General features: G+C 45.5%; 1 protein-coding gene across 1 annotated transcript in view; it reads right to left on the reverse strand.

Moving 5' to 3' along the window:
* DCBLD2 (discoidin, CUB and LCCL domain containing 2) overlaps nt 1-23,713 on the reverse strand; it is a 529,217-nt gene extending 505,504 nt beyond the window's left edge. The window contains exon 1 of the mRNA XM_069204886.1: nt 23,380-23,713. Coding sequence (XP_069060987.1) covers nt 23,380-23,446 — 67 coding nt within the window. The 5' untranslated portion in view covers nt 23,447-23,713. The remainder of the gene's footprint in view (nt 1-23,379) is intronic.
* Between the last annotated feature and the right edge of the window lie 970 nt (nt 23,714-24,683).

Genomic DNA, 24,683 nt, shown 5'->3' on the forward strand with positions numbered 1-24,683 from the left:
AAATAATGGCCGCCTGCACTACCCCAAATGAAGCGAAAAGCTAATTGATTCCACAATCAGCTCTGTTTTTTTCAGGGCGACCTGGAACCAATTTGTTTCTATCAATGTGGTCATATTGGTGGGTTGGATGTCAAAGAACAGACTGTCTCTGAACAGCATTAAACTGAAATCTAGATATTGTTGTCTGCTGGGTAGTGAAAATTGCAGAGAATATATCTAAGGAACACCATCAAGAGCCTTAATTTCAAAGATGAACAGAAAGGGGAGACAGCGGTCAGCTTTAAAGAACCCAAGCATGCAGGCAATTGACACAATTATCCTTGTTGCAAGGTATCCTTTCACGCCCTTGTACCCATATTCCTGTGAGAATCGAGTCATGTTTACCACTAAACATGATTTCTATTATATGATTTTTTTTCAGCATGTCTGAATTGGAGCTTTATAGACACAACGGCCCCAATTTCATCTCTTCTAAGAAGATGCCTTCCAATATCTGCACTATACGTAAGACCAACATACTCTCCACTCTTTATACAAAAACGTGTGGGGCACAAAAACACGATAATAACAAGATGACAGGCAGGTTTCTGTTACAATAACATGTTACTTAAAATATAATACCACAGCTGAATAATGTACTTTTTGGTCATGGAACCAGACATAGCATAAGAAGAGATTGAAATTAATACATGAAGGAAACAATTTATTTGATGCACAACATGGCACAGAAGGGGTTAGATGCATAATTTTACTTTGCACTCCATTCATTTGAAAATTATGACGAACAAAGAACAGTTGTTAGCTTCAAGCATACCCTGAAAACTGACTGTCCTATGCAGAAACAAGAGTGGGCAAATTGCATTCAACCTCTTGTGTGTTGAGAACGGCTTAGAGCAGTCTTCAGCCACTGTGCTCGTGTGCCAGGGATGGCTTCCAAGGAAACCCCTCTGCTTTTTTCTTTTTTAGCCTCAGGAGCTGGGGAAGAGCTTCCCCAGCAGCAAAGGCATTTTTTTCAATGTAATGACAATGAGCGCACATGGCATTACACCGAACGTGAAACGAGCCGAACGCTCATTTCACTTTCACTGCTTCGGTGCATAACTCAGCCCCACCAAGCACCAAAGTACACAGGCGAGGTATCGCTGAAAAGGAGAGAATCTACCCGCAGGGATCGCCGAAGGAGGAAGATCCCCAAGCAGGGATCCACTCCACTAGCCATCTTAGGCAAGGGTTGCTCCTTGTTATTAGAGCTACATTTTGGCCATATTTTTAGGCCGATCTGTCCCAAAGATGAGCAGAAAATACTAGACTTCAGGGATTACTTTTTTTTATATTTGTAGGGGTGGGAGCTGCCAGCATGGGTTTGGCATTGCCCTCAACCCAAATAAAAAAGTAAACAGTCTTTCTGGCCCGCCTGGAATGCACACGGGGGCAATTACCCCCATTTGCCTCCCACTAGACACCAGCGATTATGTGTTTTTATTTTTTATTGTAGCGGTGTAGAGCTGCTCGGCATGGGTTTTGCTATGCCCCCATCCCTCCAAAAAAATGGGGAAATAGTCCTTCAGCCCTTCTGGGGGCAGGTGGGGTAATTATCCCTGATCTGCCCCCTCCCAACCCTCTCCCGCCGGGGGAAGAAAGCCCACTGTATGGCAGCAATATATATGTTTCATAAAATAATAGAGTGGGTCTTTTCTGGCCTAACATCAGGGACCACCCTCACTCCTAAAACCCCAGTCTTTCTGCTCCCCTGCAGACTAAAGCAAACAAAGGACAGAATGCGGAATCAAACATTCACCCCCAGTCACAGATATGGGTTTAATCCATGAATTATTTTGCTCATCACAACACCCCAGTTTGGACCCAGCCATGTGCAAATCAGTCTTGACTCTGTTACCCATGGGAACAGTCCAACCCCCAACTGCAAGGCTAGGTCCTCCCTGGCCCGGAAACAAGCATCCTGGGACAGGTCTTAGTGTATCACCATTCATCAGGGTCAAGACTGATCTGCATATGGCTGGATCCAAACTGGGGTGGCATGGTGAGCAAAAGAATTGATGGATTGAACCCAGATTTGTGACTGGGGGGTGAATGTTTGATTCCCCTAGGTGTCTAGTTTTCAAAAAAATGTACAGGTTTGCTAGGCTTTTATGGTTGCAGACTAAGCTAGGGTCTAAAATCCACAGCTAGGGTAATCGCAAAAAAAGGTCAGTTTTCAGTGGAAACATTTGATGTGTCTGTGTTGTGCTTTGGGGCCTTTGCTGCCGCTGGTACTAGCCCTACCCACAGAAGTGTAGTACCATTTTTTTCTGAAGACTTGGGGGAGCACAGAATAATAGAGGAAGTGTTATTATCTAATGCATTTCTCTGCATTTGTGCCTTCTAAATGTGAGCCAGTGTGTAAGAAAGAAGATGTTTTGAGAAATGCCCTCTAATTCACATGCTGGTATGGGTACCCACAAATTGGGAGATGTGCAAATAACCACTGCTTCTAAACTCCTAATTCGGAAACACATAGATTTCCTCAATACCCATTTTTCAATCTTTATATTTTATCATACGGATTGCTCTATACCCAGTACACAATGAAAAACCACTGCAAGGTGCAGCTCAGTTATTGGCTGGGATACCTCGCGCTCTTGGAAAACTCACAAACGCAATATATCCCAGCCGACAGAAGGGTCTAGCAGAAGTAAGGGTACATTGATTTTGTAAATCAGCTATTGTGATGAGAAGTGACAAAAGTAATTGTCACAAATGGCAGTTTTTTTCTACTCATTTTCAATATTTTTCTTCATTTCAACACTCAGCTTCTTTGAGAAAACCTTGAAGGATCTACATAAATGACCCCTTGCTAAATTCATAATCTTGTCCAGTTTTCAGAAATGTATAGCTTTCCAGGATTCACCATGGGTTTTACACTTGTTTACAGCACAAATTGGAAAGAGGTTGAAAGCACACAAAAAAAATAGGAAAAATTGGCTTTGTCCCAGTAAAATGCCAAAACTGTATTTAAAAAATGTGGTTTTCTGAATCAATTCTGCCTGTTTCTGAAAGCTGGGGAGATGATTTTAGCACCACAAACCTTTTGTCGGTGCCATTTCCAGGAAAACAAAAAAAAAGTCCTTGTGCTGCACTTTTTTTCCAAAAATGCCGAAACATAGCTTTAGTTTGGCTAATTTCTCATTCCTCTCCCGGGGAGTCCAAAAGCCCTAGGTGCCTTTAGAATCCCCAGGATTTTGGAACAAGCTTTGGTAATTGCGTTAGGGTTATCCTGTGTGGTTTTTAATGGTTTTTCTGTTTTTGTAATTCAATATATTTGACAGTCATTGCTGGGTTGGTTAAAGGTGTGCACTTAGAGTAGAGACCTACATTGCACCACTGCTTGCTTGCTTCTTGCAAGATGACCACCGGTGTTTCTTGGATTCCTGTGACATCAGAGGATTACCCCTAGTGGTCTGTCAGCAGGAGGGTTCTAGGGACGATAGCAGTTTATGTGATGTAAGCTCTGTATTAAAGGCGCATTTGAAAACCTCCGGGGTGCCAAGGAAGAGTCAATGCCCTCCCAGAGCTAAGCCGATCCCTGCATCTCACTCTTAGACAGCCCATTCCAGAGCAGGGGGAAGAACAGGGAGAGAGAGAAACTGGTAGGAGACATTCTGCACCTAATCAAGAGGTTGGCAATTTTCCTAAAAAGAGGAGGGTCTGGTTTAAGTTGAGGAATCCTAGAGTAACTTGATTAAGAATATGTGCGGTGGACAGGAATTGCTACTGAGTCTGTTTTGCTGCACCCTTTCTCTGTAGTCTCCGGGTAATCCTTCTCACCCCATAGTAAAAGAAATGCATGCTTATATTACATATTATTAGTGTTGTTTTGCTGCAACCTCTTATGAGCATGAATAATCACGGCAACCCTTCACTTTTTTTTCTTTTTTCCATAAATCGGTTTATTGGTATTTTTCATCATTACATTGCTTCATGTTTCTACATTTGTTTCCTTTTCACATAGTATGGTGTGCGTTCTTATATCATTACATAACTGTTGATGTATATGAGTTGCATTGCTGCAACATATTATTTAGCATACATTTGCAGTTAGTCAGTTATACATTTCCATTATTATGGTATCTACAGTTGTCTTACCATGTTGTACCTGTTGTTTAATGGGTTTTATCATTGTCAGCCCCTTATATGTTTGCAGGTGTAAAAGCCAATAAGGTTCCTGATGTCTATCAGCCTGCTCGTGTAACAGCATTTGCTGGTTTAAAGTTATTTCTAGCACGTGTTCAGTTGGAGCAGTTTGGTTAGGTAGGTAGAGATTATGAGTTTTATATATATGCTAACTTTGAATATAAGGGGAAAAGGAAAAACAATAAAGGAAAAAGGTTAACATTTAACAATTGCCGGTAATGGACACTTGTGCAGATTACACTCATATGACTATTTCCCAGTCGGGGCGGGGTTACATTGTTGCAAATCAGCTTATTAACAGGAGGGCCGGGTCAGGCGTCAGGCCAAGCAGGTGTTGTCACTTTAAGTTCCAGTGTCAGGGTATATCTGGCCAACTTTTCATATTCAGTTCTCCGTGCAGTGCGTTTTCTCGTCAGGGGGGCGTCCACTCACACTACTCCACTCCCTCTTCTGATGGGCATATTCCCTCGTTACGCAGCTGCAGCAACATTCCCTCCAAGGTAGCGGGCAATGGAAACTGTCTAAACCCCAAGACCTCCTCTCGCGCCAGTGCTGTGCCTTCAGCTCCTGCCCACACCTCGAGAGACTGCTTCCAGGCCTGTATCGGTGGCGGGTCTGGTGATTTCCATCTGCGGGTCACTAATCGCTTTGCTACGATGAGTCCTAAGTCTGCGAAGCGTACTTCTGCTCTGTGCTGCTTGCCTCTGGGAAATAAACCTAGGATACATGCTTCCCATGTAAAGGGTATTTGTAGTGTTATACAGTCAGATAGGTTTTCATTTACTGCTCTCCAGTAGGAGCCCAAGGCAGGACAGGACTAGAGCATGTGCAGCAGATCTGCTCTGATCTCGCGGCATCGGGGGCAAGCCGCGTCTCTGCGAGCAAAGTATCTATTCACGTGAGCTGGCGTGAGGTAGGCTCTGTGCATTATGTAATATTGGATTAAGCGGAATCGGGAATTGCGAGGTACGTTGAGGTGGCCTGAAAGGGCGGCCCTCCATTGCGTTAGTGCAATCGAATCGCCTGAGTCTGCTTCCCATGCCACAATTAGTGTTTCGTTTTCAAGGGCAGTCTGGGATCTCAAAGCATCTGCTAGCAAGCTAATCAGGTGATGCCCTTGGCCCATCACCTGTAGGTATTGAATCAGCAAGTGAGTGGGGGGAGCCACAGAGATGTCTCCCCATTTGGATCTCATTGCCCCTATCAGGGAGCAGTACAATAAAAATTGACCTGGTGGCAGTCCCATCTCCTGAAGCCTGGCAAAGGGGAGCAGTTGGGATTCTTCGTAGAGATCGCCCAGTGTGTACATTTCAATTTCGTGCCATGTGCGCAGTTCGGATTCTGACGCGATTCTGGTGCCTCTTGGTGTGCCTAATAATGCCAAGGCTAGTGCGAAGGGGACCATCGTGTGTGTAAGGCGGAGTGAGCGACGGAAACATTTATGGGCCACCATGAGAACGAGTTGCCGGGGGGTCCGCGTCTGCGTGAGTGGGTGGAATAAATGTTGTATCTGTTGGAGTGACAAGGGTCTGCTCTTCGATGCCGTGTCTACACGTTGAACATCCGCCAGCCATCTGGATATCCACTGGAGTTGAGCCGCTAGGTAGTATTGCTCCAGGTTAGGGACTGCTAGTCCGCCCTTATCAGGCGGTAGGTACAGTTTCTTTAAAGCAACTCTACAGCAGCCACCCTTCCAAATTAATTCCCTCAATCCTGTCTCCAGAGCCCTGAAGAAGCCAGGAGGAATATAGTGCGGGAGGTTAGTGAAGAAGTATAGAAGTCGGGCAGGGCTACCATTTTTAGGAGTGCTATCCTGCCTTCTACTGACAGCAGTAGTGTCCTCCAGAAGACCATTTGGGATTTAACCGAGGACACAGCCCTTACAAGGTTGCCCTCAAATAGGTCTTCCTCACAGTGGTATACTCGGATACCCAGGTATCTGAATGTATGGGGTTGCCATGGGACGGGGTTTCCGGCAAGAATAAGTCCCAGATCAGAGAGTCCCGGGTCGAAGGGAAAGAGGCAAGATTTAGACCAATTGACTCTCAGGCCAGATGATAGGGCAAATTGTTGTAGATGTGAGCCAGCCTCGGGGGGAGGGGGGGGGGGGACTCGCGTGATGTCTCGGAAGTATAGGAGAAGGTCGTCGGCATATAGTGAGGATTATATGTGTATCATCTCCTAACGGAATACCCCAGTTACTTCCTGCTTTGCGCATGGCAACTGCCAAGGGCTCCATAGCGAGTGAGAACAGCAATGGTGAAAGGGGGCAACCCTGTCTTGTACCCCTGCACACCCGAATCGGTTCCGATATCTCAGACCCCAGCCTCACTCGGACTAGTGGTCTGGTGTATAGTAGTTTAGTCAGGCGAGAGAAGAATGAACCTACACTCAGTTGTCGAAGGACTGAACAAATAGGGCCACTCCAAGGAGTCAAAGGCCTTTTCCAGGTCTAAAACGTGGCAGCCCGCTCGTGGCCAATCCCGTTTCGCATATTGCATAACTCGGAATAACCTTCTGATGTTGTGGGAGGTGTCTCTAGCCGGGACAAATCCGTTTTGGTCCGAGTGTATCAGACCTGGTACAGCCGGTGCAAGGCGCATCGCCAGTAATTTGGCTAATATTTTATAATCGGTATTCAACATTGCCAATGGTCTATATGAACCCATGTCTACTGGGTTCCTCCCAGGTTTAGGAAGGGAAACCAGTAATGCTTCCCTCTGAGTGGCCGAGAGATGGCCCTCTCGTTCAGCTGTCTCATAAAGTTCGAGTAATATGGGCGCCAGTTGCACCGCGAAGGCCTTCGAAAAGTCAACTGGGAGTCTGTCTGGGCCTGGTGTTTTGCCAGATGCGAGCTCGCGGATACTAGATCGAATCTCTTCAAGGTCTAGGGGTGCCTCAAGGGCCTCAGACTGTTCATCCTCTAGGTGCGGGAGTTCTACTCCGGCAAGAAATTCTACACCGGAGTCGCCACCAGGAGCTGCCCTTGAGGCATAGAGTGCCTCGTAGTGTCTCGCGAACTCAGTTTGTATCTCCTGGGGCATGTATAGTAGTTTCCCTGTATGTGAGAGGATTTCCAATATTGGTTTCCTCTCATAGTCCTGTCGAATCAGCCAGGCTAGGAGCTTGCCTGCCTTATCAGCAGATGTATGAGTTCTTGCGGAGTGTGCAGAGTAATTTAAGCATCGCAGACGCTCTAGTAGTGACAGGTGCTCGGCGCGTATTACTGATAGTCTCAAATGATCTGGCTGGTTGTTAATTGCTTCCCTCTCTGGTTGTAATAGATCCCGCTCTACTTTGGTCAGTTCCCGTACAACAGAGCGGCGTAGGTTGCATTGGGTACCCAGACAATGCCCTCGTATAAAAACCTTAAATGCGTCCCATTCTATCAAACCCGACGAGGCCGAGCTGTCGTTTTGTTCAAAAAATTCTGCAATTACAACGCTTAATGATGCTTGAAAAGCAGCATCTTCCAGCAGCTCCGGTCTCAACTTCCATGTGGGAATAGCCGAGCGGGGGGAACCCCAGCACAATCGTGCAATCAGGGGATTGTGGTCAGAGTGTGTGCGCCCTAGGTATTCCGAATTCACCACCACTGGGGCGATTCTCGTGGTGCAAAGTATTCTATCTAGGCGTACGTGCAGGGAGTGTGGTGCAGAGTAAAAGGAGTAAACCCTGTCCGTCTTGTGTTGCTCTCTCCACACATCTACTAGTTGCCATTGTTGGGTCCAGTTTACCAGGCCCTTTGAGGCCGCTACCACCGGTGATGTAGGCAGCGGGGGTAGGAGCGGTCCATCTCCACGTCGAGTACACTATTGTAATCCCCCCCAAGCAGCCACGGAAGGCCACTTCAACCCGCCTATTGGGGAGAAAGCCTGTGAAGAAAGGCAGTTTGGTCTGTGTTTGGGGCATATATTGAACCCTATACACCCATATGACCTGCAGGTTTTCCTCTGACTAGCACAAATCTGCCCTGTGGGTCCACGACCTGCTCCTCCGCCTTAAAGGGGGTACCAGCCCTAATCCAAATTAGCGCACCTTTAGCGTATGCGGAGTGTCCTGTCGCATATAATTGTCCTCTCCAGCGTCGGCGCAGTCCGGGGATCTTGGGGCTTGTTATGTGTGTCTCCTGTAGGAGTGCTATGTGGATTGAGTGACGTTTAAGATAGGAGTAAATAGCATATCGCCGCTTGGGGGTGTGAATACATCTCACGTTCTAGGTGATTGTTGTGAATGTAGCCATATTGGAAACATTGGATTGTCTGACATATCTCCCTGCCCCGTCCCTTTGAGTTGGGACTCCTCATTATTTGTCCCTTCTCCGCTAGATGTAAAGGATTCAGCAAGTATCGTCCGGCAAAACCAAAACATAACTAATGCCATTGGAGCAGATGGACAACAGGTCACCGCCCAAACATAACAACAAAAACGACAACGTGCCAACACACACCTGTACATTATATGTCTCCACTGGTAGGAGCTTGGGGGTAGGCCAAAATCACACAAAAAGAGGAAGAGGGGGGGGGGGGGGGGAGAGTTTCAGATGTGTACCTTTTCTTGTCCGGTTGTGGCAGATAAGAGAGAAGGAAAATAGGGGGAGCGTAGGGGGAGGCCCCTCATCCCCCAGGTTTAGAGTCCAGGAGTGGGGGGTCAGGCCACCTGAAGCGTATATGGCTGGTTGTTGGCTATTGTGTATGTTCAGGGGATAGGACAATTGCCTCTCATCTCTCAGATTACGCATATACAAATATTGTTGGCTTGGTGGCTCCTGCTGCGGATGGTCTCTAAGCATTGTTCTAAGTTCCTTTTAAAAAGTTCGGCAGCAGTTGCCGGCGTCACAGAGGGCCCTCCCATATGATCTGATTCCAATAGCTGATCCGGTGTGAGGGGGCAGTCACTGTTTGGTTGAGAGAGTTCTGTGTCTGCTTCCGAAGGTAGGGGCGATGCACTTATTGCAGCTGTGTGAATTGCTTCTCTTCTCTCCTGGATTAGCTGTTCCAAATCTGGAGCACATTTCGTTGAGTCGGTGCGGATCGTGTTTCTACTCCGGTCCCTTCTGGTGCAGCTGCGCCTGGGTCCAGGTGGCGGTCCTGCTCGTTCTGGTGCACCACCAGGGGATAGCCCAGATGTCTCAAGCCATTCCCATGCTGCCTCCGGAGTGGAGAAGAAGTGTGTTTTTCCTCCTGTCACTACACGTAGTTTGCAGGGAATAACAGAGAGTAGGTTAGGCCTAAGGAACGTAGCTTACGCTTCAAAGGCAGGTAAGAGGCTCTATCTCTTTGTACCGCTAAGGTGTAGTCAGGAAATAGCAAAATCTGCGCGTTGTCTATTTGGGGAGGCGGGCCGCCTCTCACCACTCTCAGTATAATGTCCCTATCTGCGTAGTGAAGTAGACGAATGATGAATGGGCGCAGAATGCTGCCCAGAGGCCTTGATCAGGCCGGGATGCGATGTGCGCGTTCCACAGAGAAGAAGGGAGTTAGTTTGCCTGCCAGTACCAACCCCCGCAGCCAGCTCTCCGAGTAGGTCACCGGGTCTCGGTCTTCAACGCCTTCTGGTAGATTCACTACCCGGATGTTGTTTCTTCTAGAGCGGCCCTCTGCATCCTCGACTCAGCGTTCTAGTGCCGTCATCCTGGCCTGCATGTCTTCCATTCCAGTCTTCACATGGGCAGTCGCAGGCATTAGTTCGTTTGCTGTGGCCTCAATCTCTTTGGTTTGATCTGTGAGCTTGCGGTGGTCCGCGTGGAGTAGGACGAGGTCGCTCGCTACTTTATCTGTTTTGGCTTCCAATGATGTGCGGGCGTGTTCTAGTGAGTCTCCAATACGCTCCACTGCTGCAAGTACTGCATCAAGTTTTTGGCTGTCTTAGTTTAGTGAGTCTTGTATTTTCCAAAGTTCCTGCTCCCAAGCGTAGGCGCCCTGTCCTGGCCATGATTCAGTTTATTTGGGGGGGGGGGCGGTTCTGCTTGGTCTCGGGTCGTTGATAACCGTTTTGTCGGCTGCTGTATACGGGTCGCGTTCTAGTTTGGTTTCACCTGGATCGGTGGGGGGGGTGGGTAAGTAGTTTACCATTGGGTTCGCACAATTCTGTTCCAAGTCATGCCTTCAATGCTCACCTTTAGTCTGTGGTATTATTCTCCTCTGGTAGCTTACCCAGCAGAGAATCGCAGTTTGTGACACCTCCAGTGTAAGATTCCGCGCGTTCCTGGCCGTTAGTTTGCACTGCGATCTTTAGTGAAGTCCCCATTCACCAGACGTTCGAGGCGTACAGCCGGGCCTGCTTGTCCAGGGGTAGATAACAGCCCCCTTGTGACAGCACGGTTAGGTGGTTCTCTCTTCTCGATCACCTGGCACCTAATTATTTGCTGTTGGTGCTTTCTGTTGTTGCGTGTTCTCAATAAGGCAGATGCATTTAGTGTCAATGTGAGTGGAGGTCGAACGACTCCCGTGGGTTCGCAGGGGGGTCCTGCTTGTCTATCACTCCGGCGTGCTCCCTCTGCCTCTCCACCCGGATCCCCGGGTGCCCGAGGGAGGAGGGCGCCTTCTTGTATTCAAGGCGATGGCTAGTTGCAAGGGAAGTGGTCACTCATCCTACTCGGTTCTCAGTGGGGTCAGGGGCACCTCATCAATCCACACCAGGTCTCGATATGGGACTCGCGCAAGCCACCTGTTCTTTTTCTTACTTGTTGCCAGGTGGGCGTTACCTCCTCCTTCCAGGTCAGGCTCACTGGTCTCCAGGGGGGTTCTCTGGTGGGGTTCAGACCTGTATTTTAACCCAAGGCTGCATTGCTTGACTTCACTTTTTGGCTTGGTTTGCCTCATGGCTTGGTTCTCCTATATGGTGGTTTTGTAGTGGGGCGCTTATCTTCTCTGGTTGCCCCGGCTTGCATCTGACTCTCACATGCAGTCTGTGGTCGATGGGGAACAACCCGGGGGGGGGGGGGGGTATAATCAAAGCACAGCGCCCAGGCCGCTCCGGTCGCCTTGTTCTGATTCCTAGCCTCCGAGCGTAGTCTGCGCAGACACATTTGTTCCCTCAGTGCGAGCCGCCTCGCACCCAGAGGCCATTGTCTCTCGTGGTCTAGGTGCGGCTTGCACGGTCGCAAGGCCGTTTCGGCTTCTTCTTCTTAGGGAGCTCCCCGCTCCTCAAGTGCCCAGGGCACCAGCTTCCAGTGCGGCCTTCGGGGGCGCAGCGCTATTTCGCTGTTGCAGGGCGCCAGGTTTTCGCTCTCTCCTTCCCGGCCGCCCTGCTCCGGTTCCGAGCCTCCGAGCGCAGACCGCGCAGTCACGTTAGCTCCATCTGCGCGAGCCGCCTCCGGGCCGCTAGGTGTCACGGCTCAGGATCCGGGCGCGGCCCGCGCAGTCGAAGGGCCGCTTCAACTTCTTCTTGCGGCCCCCGGGATCGCAGTGTCACTTCGTTGCTGCAGGGCGCCGGGGGGTCCACTCCCGACGGGCCCAGGTCTTCAAGTCCCCCAGGCTCGTTCCAATTCTCGGCCTCCGGATGGAGTCCGCGCGGTCACGAGAGCTCCGATGGCGAGTGCCGCTTCCCTCCCGCAGCCGCTCTGACTCACGGCTCAGGAGCTGGGTGCGGCCCGCGCGATCGCAAGGCCACCTCTATACATTCTTAGGGAGCTCCTTGCTCCACGGGTGTCGCATCCCAGGGTTCCAACTTCCGGTACGGCCTTCGTGGCCGCCGTGCCGCCTCACCTCTGCAGGGTGCCGGGGGGTCCGCTCTCGGCACGCTCGGGTCTTCAAGCCTCCCCGGCTTCAATTCGAGTCTCGGGGGAGTGGCACGCCCCCCGCTCACCCCTAATTGAGTCGGATTATCCGGATGCGGTGCGGAGCTCTAGAAGCTTGCGTCCGCCATGTTTGGCAGCTTGGTCATGCCCCCCACGGCGACCCTTCACTTTTACTTAAAATTAGTAAGAATTGAAGGTGTCATGAAACACGAGGTCACAGTTGCTCCAACAACAAACTTCGCCCATGTGATAGTAATTGCAAATACTACATAGAAGTTAACAGAGTGTATTTCCACTGGCCTGGACAATCAGGAGTATGCGTAGTGTTCAAGATGATCTAGGCGAGACACTGCACCGTAATTGTTAGATGCAATGAAATGGACGCAGGAAGCGAAGCTCAAAGTGGGGAGGATAAAATCTGGTGGACTCGCAAATACCTAAAATACACGTAGATGCTGTCGTCGTCTTTGCACAAAAAAATACAGTGAATGTTGTGGAGCACTGATGAACTACAGCATCCTATAAAATAACGCAACATTGTTATGCAAAACCATATTATTCATTGCAGAAGTTATAACTCGTAATTTGGAAGATAGGTTTAAAAAAAAAAAAAACTGCAGTTATGCTGCAACTTAGGCTCTATATCCATGGTGCGCCATTCTCTGAAGACACTTCATGTAGGGCACAGGCAAAATGTTCAGATCCACAAACACTGCCATGCTGATCTAAGGCAAAACCAACCACAACATCTAGAATGCAGAGTGCTACATTTGCATTATTTTGTTGGTAGTAATCTCTGGTGCCATTACTGTGATCTGTAGCTTCGAAAGCCGCTGAAGAATCTGGTTTCCTAGGCCAAAATCACACAAGCACTATAGAAAGGGACATGTCCCCATGATAAATCAAATAAGACAAATAGTTTGGCAGTAATCTTAGAAAGAGTTCTTTGCACAAGGTATATGAAGCCAGACAAAAATACGAGAAAAATGTGTACCAAAGTGGCATTTTTGTTATATGTTTAGGAGCAAAATCGCAAGATGTGCGTATATGAAATACAACTGATGCAAAAATATACACCACACCATATTAGAAAGACCAAACGCTTAACATACTGAACATAAAAGTAGCTTGAACCTTTGATTAGAGTGTCTCTTTGCCAGCACTGGAGGTCAAGCTGCTGCGCCTGGGAAAGAGTTTGAGGGAAGAGGGGACAAGCATACTGGGGAGCTGGGACCTGGCCAAAGGAATGACGAAAAAAGGGATAATCAAAGAGAAGGGGACACAGGGGCTGGTGGGAGTTATAGTGAGGAGCGGGCCTGGATACGATAACAGTCCCATTTTACAGACTAAAAAGGAAGAACTCGGTGTCTGTAGTAGTAGGAGTGTTAAAAGTGAGCAATACAGCTCTGCTACACTAGAAACACTGGCCAATGTGAATAAGAACAAGGAAGAGCGAATCTCCGCAAAACATAAAATTAAAAAAAAATCACTCTGCCCTGCTGGACAGAATCAGACTGCCAGGTATTCAGGGCCAGGAGTTTGCGTGGTTAAAATCTTTCCTTGATGGCAGATCGCAGACGGTGCACCTTCCTCCATTCACATACACCCCTAAACCACTTGAGTATGGAGTCTCTCAGGAGTCTGCCCTAATACCCACTCTTTTTAAGCCACACTGTTCTCAAATTATATTTGGCTAAGTTGATTGACTCCTGAGGTGTGCAGGTAGTGTCTTACGCTGACAATACACAGCTCCTTCTATCTTTTCAGGAGCATAATGACAATGCCCTTACTACTATCATACAGCGTCTTGCAGGATGGACGAATGTCACATTTCTTAAATTAAGTTCTGAAAACACAAAATGCTTTTCTTAGGATCGAAGTGCCCATCTGCTCCATGGAGGTACTTAAGCCTTCCCCCACCCCAGAGCTACTGACAGAAAATTAGGGCCACTCAGGCAGCGATCGTTCACTTGGTGGTAACATGCAGAATGGACTATGCAAACACTCTCTACTTGGGTATTCCCAACTTCCTGACCCACAGACTCCAGATTTTACAACATGCAGCAGAAAGATAGTTTTTTTAAGAATTGCTCAACTGTAATCAATCTTGCCTCATTTGAAATGCCTGCACTTGTTGCCGATTGCTAAGAGTATCAAATATAAAGCTCTCACCTTTGCTGTTATAGCAGTATCAGGACATGGACCCCCTTATTTAAGAAAAGGATACCAGTCTTACCAACAATCTAGATCTTTAAGATCAAACAGCCTTAGACTTTTGCAGGTTCCAAAACTTTAAGGGCATACAAGTGGGCAGATATGTTTGCATTTCTGATGGCCAAACGTATGCATGCATTGCCCACCAGCCTCCTCGGATTCCTCTTTTAAACAAAGGTTAATAAATCTCCTCTTTGATGGGGCCCAGATCTTCTCATCCTTTTTACTAGCAGGCTAGTTTTTCTTACTATAAGCCCCAGGATGCCTCTAAGGAAACAGTTGTGCATTTACAAGTGCAATTTGATTGATTGATGCATTAAGATATGGACATGTACGCATTCATTTTGATGTGTGAACGGTGATAATTTCACTCAGTGCATTGGGGGATATGCTGCTGTCTGGTTCTAGTTCCTCCTTCAACTAAAAAGTTTGGGGTTGACGAGTACAGGCGAGAGCAGTATGTTCTTCGATACACAAAGATTATGCCAAGTTCCATGAATGTTTCAACACCCATTAAGCAACCAACTGTAATGAAGTCAATTGTGACTGTGCATGCCCTGTGGCAGTAGTTTACGACGTGCAACTCTCTTTTGCCCATGTTGTGCTTGCTTATTACTAAAAAATGAAAAGAAAATTTTGGAATTTTTTTTTTTTTTTTTTTTTTTAACTGTGAAATTCAGAACCGGTTTCAGGTTATCACCCTTCATCGGCCAGCTAGCTTGAATCCAGTGACACAGTGAGCCCGAGACCCACACCTGGGCATACCCAGAGCTCTTAGGGCGACAAAAGCAAACAAACACAAAAGCAAGTACTAAACCTAGCAGTTTAAATGGGCAGGACTGTGCAGTACTGAGTATCTGCACTTCTTTAAATTGAAAGGAAGAGTAACTGCTTTTCTCTGCATTGACACTATACATGTAATGCAAGAGTACCAGCATGTCTCTCATGAGCAGACAGCCACTCTAAATATTGAGTACCTGCATATCTAGATTTCCATTTAAAGCACTAACTAAACCAGAAGGATGTTGCAAATCCACCCAATGAGAGAGTTCACCATTGGAACACAAAAAACAATAACTCGGGCCATGTTCCCCCCCCTCCTGTTTGATCAGAATGCTGCAATAAATGCATTTTAAGTCAGAGATGAATCTGGATGTGTCTGCTATAAATATCTTCCACCATGTACCTACAAGACTGCTGTTAAACTTGTGGCAAGGGAACATATTTGGATTCACCTCTCAACCTCATTTTATCTACCTTTTTCAAAATGCAAGAGGGTGATACCCAACAGCTGGAATGGCAAAGGGAAACTTTTGCGGCTGATGTCTAGTGAGGCCAAAAAGAGGGCGATAAGCCACCACAATGCCTCTTATGACTAACTTTGTTGCGTCTTTGGTCAGGATGGGTTTGGACTTAAAAGCACGATGCATAAACCAGGAACAATCAAGATCTGCCCATAAACATAAATAGATGGCCTGTTCAGTAAATATTCAGTTTAATGAATGTGGACCATTAAGCTCTTGGACAGGTTGCAGATAAGCGCACAGTGGGATATCAAAATCTACCCAATAGATACGCACTGATCACTGAAACATGCTAACATAGCCAACTACCACGATAGACATTCTTTTTTAGCACTACAAGGGAAGCGTAGCTTTTGCTAGAATTTGGTCCAATACAGCAAACACCGGGTCAAATGGCAGCACTGCTGAAATTCTGTTTTAACCTAGAGCAAACGGACCAACATCTACCATCTCGGGCAGGAATTTGCCAGTACCGTTTATTCTCGTTGGTGGTTCATTATTGACTCACATTAAAAGAACTCAAACTGGACCTATCATAAGATCGCAATATTTCCTATGATTTATTCAAATAAAGCCTTAAGCGAACTGTGAATCTGAAATTAAGAGCCATCCATCGACATACCCTTCAAACAAAGCAGTAAAAGACATTTTCAGTTCCCACCTACGAAATACTAGTTCCTCAGAAGTATCTTGACTTGGCGCCTTCCTGGGAAACCAAACTTCAGGTTTTAAGGTTGCATTTTGGCCTCTTTGATGTGCGTGAGGTAGTGCTAAAATGAAAATATAAGAGATAAAGCTTGGCTTGCACAACTTGCCCATATTACAGTATATCACTACACCATGTTCTCTGTGTATATGTCCAGTCTCCGCCAACAAAAGAGAGGGCCTCTCCCACCCAATATTTTGCAAAATGAACATAAGAAACTGCGTATCAGCTATTACTCACTGTTTCCAAACCACATACAGACGCACGATTATTCAGCAAATTTATGGTCAAAGTCTCCGATTACACTGACAAATTGTACCAACTTAAGTACTGCACAATAAATTTTTAATTATTGCAACTTATTCTCAACCTTCAGTTCCAAAAGTTGAAAAAAAATCCATTGATCCGGTGGTTCATTTCTCAATGGCACTCAATTATCACCTCATGGGAAACAACGGCCGTGGTTAGTACTTGACTTCTCTAATGGGGGACAGTGGACGAAACCCAACTTGAACAGCTACTGAGGGGCAACATAGATATGTGAACAAAGGGACCTTATATGGACAAGGTAGGTGGTGCAAGGTATGCCAGGTTATTTTTTGTGTGTGCAATCCAAGTGACAATGATTCTGAAAAGTCAAAACACAGGACTTGACATTCTCCACAAGGAATAAACATTTTTGATACCTAGAATGCCCACCATTTTAGTCATCTACAAAAATCACAAGGATGCGTTTAGCCAACTTTCAATGGTGGTGAACCCTAATCATTAGATCTTATAGTTCACTGTCACGGATATCACACAAGTCAACAATACTTGGAGAATTTTCATGTGGACGAACAACTGAGGATAACTCTCTTAGTGACTACTTTCCTGCTCAGGAAATAGGACCTGTGCTAAGCCCAATGCACAAAAGATGATTTGTGGAAGGGATACAGCACCCCACCCATATGGCTGACATCTCCAGTGCCTCTCATTTCATCTACAGAAAAAGACACATTTACAAGTGCAAAAAATGAAAATAACACAAGAAAAACAGAAGGCATATGAAATTCCTATAATCTAATACCCAGGAAATATTGTTTGGGATCAACGACAACAAGTTCTCATGTTTAGTTTAACCAGAGGACATTAAGGCCCATCCCCCTACAGCAAAAACACTTTGGTAGATAGTTTTTACAGTACTTATTGCCCTATGAAAGAGTATTTGCCACTAAGCAAAGATTTGTATGCATAGGTATAAGGTTTTCAAACTTGTAGATCATTCATTAATGCAAAGCCATTACTATTAGGGAGCAGCCTCTTAAGAACTGCATTAATCATATTGGTTGCAGGAAAAAACATGTATATTTACATAAAAATTTCAACAATTTGAGGCTACTTTTAATGCTCCCACGTGATATGCAATAACAGAAGCCTAAAAGCAATATTAGCAACTGCTTCCTTTTCAAAATAAAACGTGCACACAAAAAAAAAAAACTTTAAAATAAACTTTTGCTAAACTAGTGTGCAACTTGATATACCATTTTTCCGAACCAATGTTTAATAAAAAGTTTTTCATGAATGTTACTATTTCACTAAAATCCATTGGCAAAGCCAATAGGTCTCCATTTTGAGACTGTTGACTTTGCCAGTGGTTTTTGCAATATGTTACAGCATATACAGGCATATTTTATGTAAATAAAGACTTAATTTGTTTAAGTTTTGTAAAATCTTCGTTTTAGTGCAATTTTCTAATGTAGTTTAACTTTACTAAGTACTGGCAAAGCCAAGAGGACTCAAATCTAAAAAGGCCATGATGTTTGGTTTTCCAATGCTTGTATGGCATATGTGAGCTGAGCCTGGCATATGTGAGCTTTGTGTGTCTGAATGAGTTCTAGTTGTGAGAGGGTGCTCATGTAACAGGCATGATTGCGAGCTCTGGAGAGGAGGCTGAAGGGAGTGCGAGTAAGTGAGCCATAACAGTGTTACAATTACATGCTCATCCAATCCTTGACCTCTCTCCAGTACGCACATAGCGATGGTCACAGATTTATCAACTGCAATTGCCAACTCCAATTATTTACAACAAAATCATTGATGATATTTATATCAAACCGTTAACAAGCAATCACAAAGTCAATAGGTCTGGCTTGTATTTGAGATAGTCTTGTTTTTGTGTGATATGTTTGAATGCAACAGCAGAAAACTCACAAATAGGCATCTAAATGATGGTAATTCACAGCTTTTAATCCATGCCCTAAATGCTTGGGCGACCAACCTCATAGACACCATTCAATCTTTTTTCAGATTATTTAGTGCACTGTAGTTCACAAGAGGCTTTCATCTACAAAAGCTACCCCGTAGGTGTGGGTTAAACATTGCAATACTGCAGGGATATGGAATTCCTACATCCCAACTCCCAAGACATGTTGTTTTGGGTCAAGGACAACAAGTGTTCATGTTTATTTTGTCCTTTGGACAAGTAGGCCCAACCCCCTGCAGCACAAATCCTTTGGCTGACAGTTTACAGGGAAGGAAAGTGCCTGCAGTTTAGTTAATATCTGTGTCCGTATGTTAATACTGTTCGAAACTTGTATTTATGGCTCATTAATGAAAACCCTTTACTATTAGGGTGAACTTTTTAAGACTGCACTGCACTATTGACTGTTGTTCCAGTAAAAAAATAAAAAAGAGGTGTACACACATTTGAAAAGTTTAACAATATGAGGTTGATTTTAATGCTCCCAGCTTGCTCTCTGATTAGATGCAAATGTTTGCAGAAGCTTGTAAGGAAGAGTGACGATTCTTTGATTTAAAAATAAAATGTTCAGAAAAAGTGCAAGTAGGAAAAAAAGAATTTGCTACTGTGAAATTTTTGTTACTATTTCTTTGAAGCATCATTTAGTAAAATGTGTTGAAGCGTGCTAGTATTTCCCAAAAATATTCATAATGGAAAATCAGTGTAACCATTTTCAACAAGATTATGGGAAACATGAAAATAAACAAGCACTGGCAAAGCCAATCAATCCGACATTTGTTGTGTCTCTTTTGGTTTAATCAATGTGTGTCTTGTTTTGACAAGGCTTTTGTAACACTATATTGCTGTGGGAGCTGCCAGGCCCTCACCATTGTAACAAACACTGGCAAAAAGCAAAAAAAAAAATGTTGGCCTAAAAAAGCACACCTTGCCACCAGTGGCACAACAAGGGCCCCCGCAGCACCTGCAGCATGCCCCCCACACCTATGAGCTTCAGGGGGCTCCTCAGCATAGCACCTGGCCTGAGTGAGTCAGGAGGGGGGGGGCTCCATGTTCTTTGCAGTGGGGGCCCCTCCAGTTTTGTTACACCACTGACTGCCACAGTAGTTTCTGGCACTGAACAAAAACTACTTTGTGTGCCAATATGCTCCTTGTGGAAGAGCAGAATGCTATCACTAACAGAAAAGCCAGCCGATCAATTGAGAGAGAGAAATATAAGTTTAATAAAAACAAAATGTCTTGGCTAATGCCAGATCTAATTAGGGACCCAATTCTTGAAGAAAGTATCAAAGGTGGACCTATGGTATATGTCTTTGTATTAGTGGCTTTCGTGAATTCACAAGAATTTACAGAAGTAGACCAGGAAATCATTCCCTAGAAAATATCTGAACCGTATTTTAGCAAATATGCATGTGTAGATTTGCTAATGCAAAAATCTATTGAGCGTTAACAAGTTCAATTTTGCCTCCAACTACCTTTTTTCCCAACCCTGGAAGAACTTCTACTTCTGCCCTTGTCAGGAAATAAATTTCCAACCTTTGGGAAAAGATTGGAGAAGAGCTGGTGAAAAGCCTTAAAACATGTAAGTTAGCAGGTCTGCACAGACTCAAAGGTATTCCAGCCATGAAACTATTGCTTACTGCTTCCTCCAGCCCCAGTATGTAGATCTGCGGAAAGGTGGCAAAATAAGGAAATTGCTATAGTAGGGCTTGAAATTACTAGTATTCAAGCCCTACTATAGTATTAGCCCAGGCATAATTTAGAGAGGCTATTATCAGAGCGCTTACATGATGAGATTACTGCCATAACTTGACACAAAACTACACAGCACCAAAGGGACAAGTAGATTTTTTTTTACATGAGAAGTAGATTTAAGAAGCAACCTGTCCCAGGGACAAGTAGATATTTTACTAAATTCCACACCCCTGGATACTGTAAAACTGTGAAGTCAATGGAGTCAAATCTAAAACTAGTGCTGCCGAAATACGTATTGACCACTGTAATCCTCTGCAGCATCTCTGGGAAGACAGGAGCGCAGCTAAAGTTACACTCAGAGGTGGGAGTTGTGAACTTCATTTAAAGAAAGCAGAGGGCCTGACCTCCAACCCGGTGACACCCAAGGCTTTAAATGTAGGTACCAGGCTGTCGGTGCCATTGTCTCTGTTTAGAATCGGAGCTGCAGTATTTGCTCCACAGAAAAGCTGATCTTAAAGTTGAGCAGATGATTTTCTTCCTGACATAGCAGATTCAAAAGATCCTGAGTGTCTCTGGCAGTCAAAGGCAAAGGGACAAACAGACGAGAGACAGCAATATGGAGCACAGGAGTGCCAGCAATACTGAAGGCAAAGGCATGAAATCATGGGGGTGTGGAGAAGCAATAGGAGAGTGGGTGAAAGCAACACAGGATGCAGGGCTGAAGCAACACACAGGAAGCAACAAGGAGCACACATGGAGACAAGCAAATTAACTGGGAGACAGAGAAACATGGAACGAATGGAGGAAGGGAAAGTAGGTATGGAGCAAAGGGAATGGTCATGGGAGAATCACAAAGGTAAGAGAGAGCACAACAGAGCATGGGTGGGAAGAGGAGCCCACTAGGAAGACAGCTGAAAAACATGCTCATGGAGTGCTTAAACAAAAATAAGTAACGTCAGGAAAATGAGCTGTGGAAGGACAAGTAATGTGTCAATGCTCTAGGTCAGGGACAAACACAAGAAGACAAAATGAAAGCTCACACAAGCTAACAAATAAGATGCAAGTTCAACAGGTACAGATTTGCAACTTTCAGGAGTTCACTTCCGTTTACAGGCATCAGCTTGGAAACTGTACACCCATCAAAGTTTTGCAAGTTCCATTCTTGCATTTTCAAAAATAAACCTGTCTACTTGCCCACACCACAAGATTCTGAGCGTCCGGATATTCACTTTCTCTACCCTCCGTTTTTCCCCAATCCAGGAAAATATTTCACTTGTCCCCTTGTCAGGAATACATTTCCAGCCTTTACCAGTGTGGAAAGAGAACTTGAATACCACTAAACATGTTCATATGTATGGACAGTCTGGATTTTTTTAAAGGACAACTACATTTCTGAAGCACTCTGTCCATTAGACAAGTAGATATTTCATTAAATAAATTACACACCTGTGAACAGGCCTTATCCACATATGCACCCAGGATCTTGAATGACATTCCTGTATATGCCATGACTGCCACAACTTTCAATTGGCGTGGCTCCAATGTAAGAGACAGCTGAAGATACACCACATTGAAGAAGACCACATCAAGACACAGTAACAGTCCACTTCCAGTCTCCGAACTCAGCTACACTTCCAATCACTTATTCATTCACTATATATTTCGATTTGACCTTGTAGAGCTTTTGCTATCCTTCATTCAACTAAACACACACAATACTGTTTGATGAACAGCACCCCCAGTGTCATTAAGATTCCCAGATCCTTGTATAAGTAGCTCCTACATTTCAGGTTATGCTCAGCTTTCAGGTAGAATGCACACGTACCTCTGATTTAATGACAGAATAACAAAACTACAAGTACCAGAATACTGATCAATAATAGTCTGGTTGAGACACCAGAAACGTTAAATGCTGGGCCTTATGCCTGGGATTTTCTACTAAATAAAATCAATACAGTACACATTTAAAGCACGATGCTGCTCTCTGAAAGATGTATTCTAAGCGACCTTGCAAATTAAAACAATTTGTGTAACTAAAACAAATGTGCCACGGTTTGAAGGAAACCCTAACTGAATTAAACCAGTCTACCAAGAACATGCCAAAACCCTTATTTTACAACAAAAGTTGCGTGAGATGGGGGTGGCAGTGTGTGTGATACTTGCAGTGTATCCACCTGTGCTGAATATTCAGAAGGTTAAAGTCTTGGGTCCACACTACTGAAATGCACTTAAAACAATAATATAAGAAGGACCAGCTCATCAGATTTCCTAAATCTACAGACTGGAGTATCACTCCAGACACCACAATCCTTGAGAATTTGGATTTTTTGGACTAACGCAGGAACAATCCGTCCTTGGCACCAGTCCGAATCAAAGGTCGTTGTCTCTCGAGGGAACGTGTAAACCCATTAATAAAATAAGCGAAAAACGCAACAAAAAAAATGTTAGCGGAGTTGCTCTCGGTATGGAGAATCCGACAGAAGAAACGTCTGAAGAACATTCCGAGGCGTTTATGTAAATAAAAACAACACGCTAGAAGTACGAGGGAATGAATATTCGTTTGGAGTTAGGCGCGTTTTCAAGGTGTGGGCAGTGCATGAGAAGGATGAGGTAATTGTTTGCAGACATATTTATTAAAATGCAAGAAAAAAGATGTAAGCATTCGCCAAGTAGTTTATAAAACAGTTTTGGATTCCAGTTAGTCATTGTTCATTTGTTACATACAGTCCAATTTACGTTTAGCATTCGTCTTCAAATGGCCTTACATATGCGAGCTCTCCCAAGTTTTGACGACACTGAAGTGATACATTTAGTTAAACCAATTAAGTAAAAAGGCGTTTGGGAATGAAACCTGCCCACCGCCCATTAGACTAATTAATGAGGATATTTGGGTAGGAAAACTATCACGTTGCCCCTTTGACTTATCACTATCGATGTTCTAAGTACCATCATAATGCAATTTTTTTTAACCCAAATGAGACTGTTTTTCAAGACGTACCTGTCAAATAAAAAAAAGACTATGGAAGTTGCAGCATGTACAAAAAATAAACATGTTTAAGCAACGGCCTTGGAGAGCGAACCAAGCTTAAATGTGATTACTGGTCATAGTAACTAGTAATGTAAGCAGATGTGAACAGATGATTTTTGCAAAGCACGTATATCAGATGGGTGAAACAATAACAATAGAGCTCTGTTTGTAACAAGGGAGTTCTGCATACACATCCCTCAAGTCTAAAGCAGCAGTGTTTGGAGGAGGCACGAGGTGGTTCCTGCAGGAGACGGCACTCACCTTTTTGAGCCCGGCCAGTGCCCAATAGCAGGGCGGCCAGCAGCAGCGGGCAGGCTCGGACAGCCATCCCCGCTATGCGCGCCCCGGAGGCAGCAGCCTACAGTCCGCATGCATGGCGGGCGCCGGCTTTGTTGTGGTCGCGGCTGCCGGTGCCACCCTGGCTTCCCTACCCTCAACCGCCGCTTCCGGGCTGGAGGGGAAGAGCTGGTGTTTAGGGACACAGACGCTCAGTAACCCCCGTGCCCGCGAGGGTGCTTCTCGCCGCGGAAAGTTGTGCCGTACAGCGCCCACGCATGCCCCGCCTGCCTCAGCCCCTCTTCTCGGCTTCCTGCTCCTCCTCCAGCCGCCGCTCGGGCCACTTTCAATCTCGGTCAACAACTTCCGCTTCCCCCCCGATCTCCCCCACCCCTGTAACATCTCCCACTCGGACGGCTGAGGGGACCTGCCTGAACCCCGGGCCTGGAGTGTCCGCGCCCACAGAGCAGCCGTGCCAGGGGATGGTTCCGGGATTCATAGAATATTTATCGTTCAAGTTTGATAGAGTGATTTCAGAAAATGGGCTGTATGATTGATACCTTACACGTATACCGTGCCTACGGAATAGAATAGTCAGAAGTAACCATATCTCTAAACTTTTTCAGTCTTCAATGGAGGCTGACACAGGGCAATCCAATTGAAATCAACAGAGCTCAAACATTTTTAGAGAATGAGGAAAATTTCCGGGATGGGAGCTCGCGTTGAGGTCTGTGGGAGGGTTTTCACATAGAGGATGAAGATGATATAAATTAAGTTGAACCTCCCCCACAGTAGAGTGAGCTGGGAGACATGCAGAGCTTTACATGGGCCGGTAGTCTGGTACTGAGTACCGGCTCTTTTTTTATTTTTAGAGTGAGAGTTCCTGCACTTGTAAAGAAAAACGTAATACTTTTAACTGGAGAGTACCGGCACTTCTCAGAAACAAGCAGGTTCTCTGATACAGAGTACCTGCACTTCTATTTTTCCATTTCAAGCACTGAAGACATGGAATTACTCATGTTAACTGTTGAAAAATCAACTCGCTTGCTGGCATGTAGAAGTCCAGTTCTTAGACCCAGTGGCGACTTTGAAGTGGGGGAGAGTTCAAAGAAGGGCTTTGAAGTACACAGAGGGGCTCCCATCCTGCCATAGCTCCCGACTCACTACATGGGGTTAAACAGTTCTTTATGCAGGGGCAAGACACAGCATATTCAGGTGCAAGTGTGAGGCTATGCCCAGCTCCTCCCTCCCACCCTGCCAAGGATGGCCCATCAGGATGTTGATAGCCC

Source organism: Pleurodeles waltl, chromosome 8 (assembly GCF_031143425.1).
Source record: "Pleurodeles waltl isolate 20211129_DDA chromosome 8, aPleWal1.hap1.20221129, whole genome shotgun sequence".
NCBI lineage: Eukaryota > Metazoa > Chordata > Amphibia > Caudata > Salamandridae > Pleurodeles > Pleurodeles waltl.